We start from the raw sequence: 7,500 nt of genomic DNA on the forward strand, positions 1-7,500 counted from the left end.
ACAGTCTCATCAAGAATTGATTTGTTGGAAGAAATGGAAAAGAACCAGAATCAATCTATAAAAGATTCCATGGACAAAGGTAATACTTAGATTCAATCGATTTACTTTTACATTATATGGAAAAATTCTACTATGGATATACATATATGTTAGACTATATTATAGAGTGTGATTGGTCAAGGGTACAATCATATATTATTTAAGGTTCATCATACTGGCTATTATATCACCAAATGAGACAAGAGGGGTAGAAGTCGATACACAACTTTGATGAGCAAAATCAACTTTGCATTCAGCTAAATTCCTGTGAATATGAAATTGAATTTCCTTCAAATTTTGTTATCTAAAAAAACATTTGAATAAGAAAACTAGTTTTTTTCTCTTTAAAATATGGAAGATTCTCCTACATTTAATTTCTTTACACAGTCTCGTCAAGAATGGATTTGCATGAAGATTTGGAAAAGAACCAAAATCAATTATAAAAGATTCCATAGAAAACACTTAGATAACACACATATCTTTATATAAACTAGTTCCTATTTCATAACGTAAAACTGTTTCTACTATGAATATACATATATTGTAGATTATATTATGGTGTGCCATTGGCCAAGGTAAACTCATAGATCATTTAAGATTCATGGCACTCGCTAATGTATCAACAAAAGAGGCTAGATTGTTAAGGAAGGAAGAAACAGACATCTATGACAAACTGCTATCTCAACATTGTGATGTTTCCTTAAAATTATTACACAATAATAATGTATAAATGTAGCGTCTGGAAATCGCTTAATAAGGTGAACAATTTTACTATAAATTGTTGTGATAAACACTTGCCATCAACAATTATATATATTATAATATATCAATACAGCGTATAAAAGATATAAGATTAGATGAAATATATTGTTATACCATTATATTCTATGATATTATAATATATCAATACTGCGTTTGAAACACACAAAATATAATGATGCATTTTTTATACAATGATAGAGTTTCGATTATAATGTTTTAAACTATGGCATTACCAAATGTAAATTTCTAGAAATGGATAAATATATTTCATTGTTTCCTATCTTATCTTTTTTTAATGGAGCATTTAGAATCTATCAAATAAAGTTATATAGTGAAAAATCTTGTGTGAATTTTAAACTCTCTCTTCGCATATCAAGATTTTTTATACTGAAATGTCATACACAATCAACACACAAACTGAATATTTAAACTAAAATTTAAAAGCAATACCTAACTGTTATATAATATAAAACTTTGCTGATAAAAAAGCAGGTTTAACAAAAAAATATTTAAGCCTAAAAGCAATCTGAAGAAGAAAACTTTTGTTTTTATTGAAAAAAATTTGATGATTTTCAAATATTAGTATGGAAGAGTTTACATTAACTTTAAAATCAATAACTTTAATTTTCATTTCCACAGTCTCGTCCAGATTTGATTTGTTGGAAGATTTGGAAGAGAAGAAGACTAAATCTATAAAAGATTCTATGGACAAAGGTAACACATAGTAAAAACACACATAATTATATTTTTTTAAAATCTATTATATTTAAAATAACAATTCAATGTTATTTCAAGTAAAACCAATTCTACTATAAAAATGCAGATATCTAAGAGTATCTTGTAACGAATCAGGCGCTCCCAGAGGACCGGTAGAGCCAAGTACCCCGAGACGTCACAAAGAGAAACGAAAAGACTAGGAGCATAGAAGGAGAGAACTCGTTCATATGTCCCCTCCAAGTGGAAGGTCAATCCACTGTACTGGACCTAGCATGATCAGAAGGAAGAGAAAGACGGTCCAAGTTTCACGGCTAGACAATGGTAACAATAAATTGAAGGAAACCAAGATTTACAAACACGATGCATTTCATACAGAAACTAAATTACATGTATAACACAAATATGAACGAACCAAATCTATTTATCTTTCATCCTTCTTGTCTCCCTCCTGATAACCACTAGACGAACATAATATAAAACAGAACCGTTGGAATAGCGTTATTCTGTTCAACTCGACGAAACTTAGAAGAGTTCACTCTGATTTCTCGCGCTTCGCTTATTTAGCACCAGGTTCGAACCCGGATTGGCTAAAAAAGTGTTCAAAATCCAGGCAACGCGTGGAATGTAGAGTCCAAACCGAACTCCTTTGGCTTATGTTCTAGCAACTATTGCCATTCCAATTCTAACTTTCACATCTGCTGTGCTGGTCTCATCTTCGGTGTGCAAAACTCCCATGTATTTTAATGAAGTGACTTGCTTTATGTTTTCACGATTGAAATTGATTCTCATCTAAGGGTTGTCTCGGCTCTTCCCTAGAATATGTGACTTTTTGAAATTGATCTCCATCCCGTATGAACAATATCTTTATAATAGAAACAGCTCAATTTTTGTAAATACAGGAAATATATTTCTTCGACTTTTGTGATTTATGAGGCATATCTGAATAAGAAAAACATGGTTTGTGTCATAAATAATATGACGATTATCTTCCTTTATTAAAACCGAGTTACATTAAATTATAATCTTTAATATTCTTTACACAGTCTCATCAAGAATTGATTTGTTGGAAGAAATGGAAAAGAACCAGAATCAATCTATAAAAGATTCCATGGACAAAGGTAATACTTAGATTCAATCGATTTACTTTTACATTATATGGAAAAATTCTACTATGGATATACATATATGTTAGACTATATTATAGAGTGTGATTGGTCAAGGGTACAATCATATATTATTTAAGGTTCATCATACTGGCTATTATATCACCAAATGAGACAAGAGGGGTAGAAGTCGATACGCAACTTTGATGAGCAAAACCAACTTTGCATTCAGCTAAATTCCTGTGAATATGAAATTGAATTTCCCTCAAATTTTATTATTTATAAAACCATTTGAATAATACAACTATTTTATTTCTCTTTAAAATATGCACAATTCTCCTACATTTAGTTAAAGTAAGGTTACATGAAATAAAAATCTTTAATTTCTTTACACAGTCTCGTCAAGAATTGAATTGTTGGAAGATTCGGAAAAGACCCAAAATCAGTCTATAAAAGATTTCATGGACAAAGGTAACACTTAGCTATTACACACATCTTTATATATACCGTTTACTTTTACATTATATGAAACCAATTCTAATTTGAATATACATATGTGTTAGAGTATATTATAGAGTGCGATTGGTCAAGGGTACAATTACAGATTATTTAAGGTTCATCCTACTTGCTAATATATCAACAATTTATCTCCTACATTCATCTAATTTCATGTGAATATGAACATTAATTTTCTTCAAATTTTGTTATTTATAAAACATATTTGAATCAGAAAACTATTAAAACTATTTTATTCCTCTTTAAGATATTGACGATTCTCTTACATTTAGTTAAGGTAGGGTTACATTATATTAAAATCTTTAATTTCTTTACACAGTCTCGTCAAGAATTGATTTGTTGGAAGATTTGGAAAAGACCCAGAGTCAATCGATGAAAGATTCCATGAACAAAGGTAACACTCACAGATAACACAGTATCTTTATATAAACTATTTAATGCTATATAATGTGAAATTGTTATATGAATATACAGATATTGTAGAATACGTTATAGAGTCTGATTGGTCAAGGGTAAACTCACAGATTATTTAATGTTCATCATACTGGCTAATAATATAACAACAAAAGAAGATAGTGTTAGAAGTCGATGTAGGAAGAGAACGACAACAATGACAAACTGCTATCTCACCATTGTGATGTTTACTTTAAAATATAACACAATCATAATGTATAAATGTAGCGTCTGGAAATCACTCAATGAGGTGATATATTTTAATATCAATTTTTGGGGGAAAAAATCTCTCTCTCTCTCTCTCTCTCTCTCTCTCTCTCTCTCTCTCTCTAACTCTATCTATCTATCTATCTCTCACTCTCTCTTTCTCTCGATCTCTTTGCCTTTCAAGACATTTTATTGATATGTCATACTGACCTAACACACAGACTGAATTTTTAACTCGAATTTAAATTCAATAACTACCTGTTATATTATACATAACGTTGTTGAGCAATCAAGTTTTATATAAAAACATTATTCTGTGTAACAATACCAAATATTTTTTCATCAAATTTTGTGGTTCTAAAACATATCTGAACAAGAGAAATATTGACGATTTTGCAACATAAGTATCGAGAAGTTTAGATACATTTAAATTCTATCTTTAATTTTCCTCCCACAGTCTCATCAAGATTTGATTTGTTGGAGGATTTGGAAAAGAAGCAGAGTAGATCTATGAAAAATTATATGGACAAAGGTACACGTAGATAAAACATAAATATTTATATAAACGATTTACTGTTATTATATGTCAAACGAAGTATACTATGAATATACATGTATGTTATAGTATATTAAATGTATGATGTGTCAAGGATTTGTCGAGATTATTATAATTTTAATATCTATTTATTGTTAAATTGTGTGAAACCAATCTACTATGAATGAACATATATTGTAGAGTATTGTCAAATGTGCACTCAGAGATCATTAACGGTTCATTAGACTGGCACACATTTCAGTAAGAGAGAGTGGAAGAGTCAGAAGTCAAAAAGGGCAGAGACAATAATATATTATGACACAATTCTTTATCATCGTGAAGTCTTCATTCACAATATATTGTAACGATCATAATGTGTCAATGCAGCGTCTTGAAACAACACAATAAGGTGATCTGTTTTACTATAAATTGTTCTGATGAACACTGCCTACGACAATCATATATTATAATGTGTTAATACAGAATTCGGAATATATAAAATGATGTGGTATATTTTGCTAATGAACGGTTTAGTGAGCGATTGTAATGTATTAATGAGTGTTTGGAATATAATAATCAAGGTGATTTATTTTGTTCAAAACTGTCAAGGTAAACACGTGCCAGTAATAATGGCAGATGACAAAGTATTAAAGTAGCGTCTATAATTCACAAAATAAGCTGGTTTATTTTACCTAAATGTTACACTAAACACTTACCTCATTCAATCCTATAACAAAATATTATATCAATGTAGCGTTTGGATAATATAAAATAACGTGAAGGGCTGTCACACAACATTAGTGAAAACTATATACAAATTCCACATATTTTCCCAGTCTCAACAAGAATTGACGTATTGGAAGGCATGGAAAAGAATCAGTGCCAATCTACAAAAGATTCAATGGACAAAGGTATACGTAGATAAGACATACATCTCAATTGTATGACAAAATTGTGAAATGGTCTAAATTCTTATTTGGTGATTGTGTTAAATGTCTTTAAAATCATAAACCTTAATGGGTACATCCATTGCGTGTTGAATCTATAGAAGATATAATACGTTACCTTAAGAAAATAAGCGACGGCCTTGGATGTAGATTTAACGATAATACTGTTCATCATCCATCAATTTAAGGTAAGAATATGGATAACACATTAAGGTTAGGTGTGTGTCAAAATAATGATAGAAATGGATCTAAAGTTGTTTTTTTAATGATCAAATTCCTCGGCGTTAGAAGACAAAAGAAACATGGAGAATCAATAAAATCGTTTCCAAGACTTGATTGATAGTCGTGTGTCATGTGTCTATTTAGTATCTCCCATGTGTTGTGTTCTATGGAATAAGAATAGTCTAATAATAATGGTGTGTCATGTATCTATTTAGTATCTCCCATGTGTTGTGTTCTATGGAATGAGAATAGTCTAATAATAATGGTGTGTCATGTATCTATTTAGTATCTCCCATGTGTTGTGTTCTATGGAATAAGAATAGTCTAATAATAATGGTGTGTCAAGTATCTAGTTAAAATAGTCCGTGAGTTGTTTTCCCCATTGACTAAGAATAGTCTATTGGTAAGGGTAGTCAGTATTTATTGGGAATATTCAAAGTGTTTTATTCCATTCAATGAGAATAGTCTATTGGTAAGGGTAGTCAGTATTTATTGGGAATATTCAACGTGTTTTATTCCATTCAATGATAATAGTCTATTGGTAAGGGTAGTCAGTATTTATTGGGAATATTCAACGTGTTTTATTCCATTCAATGAGAATAGTCTATGGATAAGGGTAGTCAGTATTTATTGGGAATATTCAACGTGTTTTATTCCATTCAATGAGAATAGTCTATGGATAAGGGTAGTCAAGTATTTATTGGGAATATTCAACGTGTTTTATTCCATTCAATGAGAATAGTCTATGGGTAAGGGTAGTCAGTATTTATTGGAATATTCAACGTGTTTTATTCCATTCAATGAGAATAGTCTATGGATAAGGGTAGTCAAGTATTTATTGGGAATATTCAAAGTGTTTTATTCCATTGAATGAGAATAGTCTATTGGTAAAGGTAGTCAGTATTTATTGGGAATATTCAACGTGTTTTATTCCATTCAATGAGAATAGTCTATGGATAAGGTAGTCAGTATTTATTGGGAATATTCAAAGTGTTTTATTCCATTCAATGAGAATAGTCTATTGGTAAGGGTAGTCAGTATTTATTGGGAATATTCAACGTGTTTTATTCCATTCAATGAGAATAGTCTATGGATAAGGGTAGTCAGTATTTATTGGGAATATTCAACGTGTTTTATTCCATTCAATGAGAATAGTCTATGGATAAGGGTAGTCAGTATTTGTTGGGAATATTCAAAGTGTTTTATTCCATTCAATGAGAATAGTCTATGGATAAAGGTAGTCAGTATTTATTGGGAATATTCAACGTGTTTTATTCCATTCAATGATAATAGTCTATTGGTAAAGGTAGTCAGTATTTATTGGGAATATTCAACGTGTTTTATTCACATTCATATGAGAATAGTCTATGGATAAGGGTAGTCAGTATTTATTGGGAATATTCAAAGTGTTTTATTCCATTCAATGAGAATAGTCTATGGATAAGGGTAGTCAGTATTTATTGGGAATAATTCAACGTGTTTTATTCCATTCAATGAGAATAGTCTATGGATAAGGGTAGTCAAGTATTTATTGGGAATATTCAACGTGTTTTATTCCATTCAATGATAATAGTCTATGGATAAGGGTAGTCAAGTATTTATTGGGAATATTCAACGTGTTTTATTCCATTCAATGAGAATAGTCTATGGATAAGGGTAGTCAAGTATTTATTGGAATATTTAACGTGTTTTATTCCATTCAATGAGAATAGTCTATGGATAAGGGTAGTCAAGTATTACATGGAAAATTTAACTTGTTTTATTCAATTCAATGAGAATAGTCTATGGATAAGGGTAGTCAAGTATTTATTGGGAATATTCAACGTGTTTTATTCCATTCAATGAGAATAGTCTATGGATAAGGGTAGTCAAGTATTTATTGGGAATATTCAACGTGTTTTATTCCATTCAATGAGAATAGTCTATGGATAAGGGTAGTCAAGTATTTATTGGAATATTTAACGTGTTTTATTCCATTCAATGAGAATAGTCTATGGAT

The 7,500-nt window shown here is 30.2% G+C and overlaps 1 protein-coding gene across 1 annotated transcript in view; it reads left to right on the forward strand.

Moving 5' to 3' along the window:
* Nucleotides 1-6: 6 nt before the first annotated feature.
* Nucleotides 7-7,500, forward strand: part of LOC144962352 (uncharacterized) — an 11,756-nt gene continuing 4,262 nt past the window's right edge. Inside the window, exons 1-7 of the mRNA XM_078895252.1 lie at nt 7-79; nt 1,441-1,515; nt 2,562-2,636; nt 3,018-3,092; nt 3,457-3,531; nt 4,255-4,329; nt 5,169-5,243. Of these exons, the coding sequence (XP_078751378.1) occupies nt 34-79; nt 1,441-1,515; nt 2,562-2,636; nt 3,018-3,092; nt 3,457-3,531; nt 4,255-4,329; nt 5,169-5,243 (496 nt within the window). The 5' untranslated portion in view covers nt 7-33. The remainder of the gene's footprint in view (nt 80-1,440; nt 1,516-2,561; nt 2,637-3,017; nt 3,093-3,456; nt 3,532-4,254; nt 4,330-5,168; nt 5,244-7,500) is intronic.

The sequence above is a fragment of the Berghia stephanieae genome, unplaced genomic scaffold (genome assembly GCF_034508935.2).
Source record: "Berghia stephanieae isolate SIO BIC M18660-M18661 unplaced genomic scaffold, UCSD_Bste_1.3 scaffold923, whole genome shotgun sequence".
NCBI classification, from domain to species: domain Eukaryota; kingdom Metazoa; phylum Mollusca; class Gastropoda; order Nudibranchia; family Aeolidiidae; genus Berghia; species Berghia stephanieae.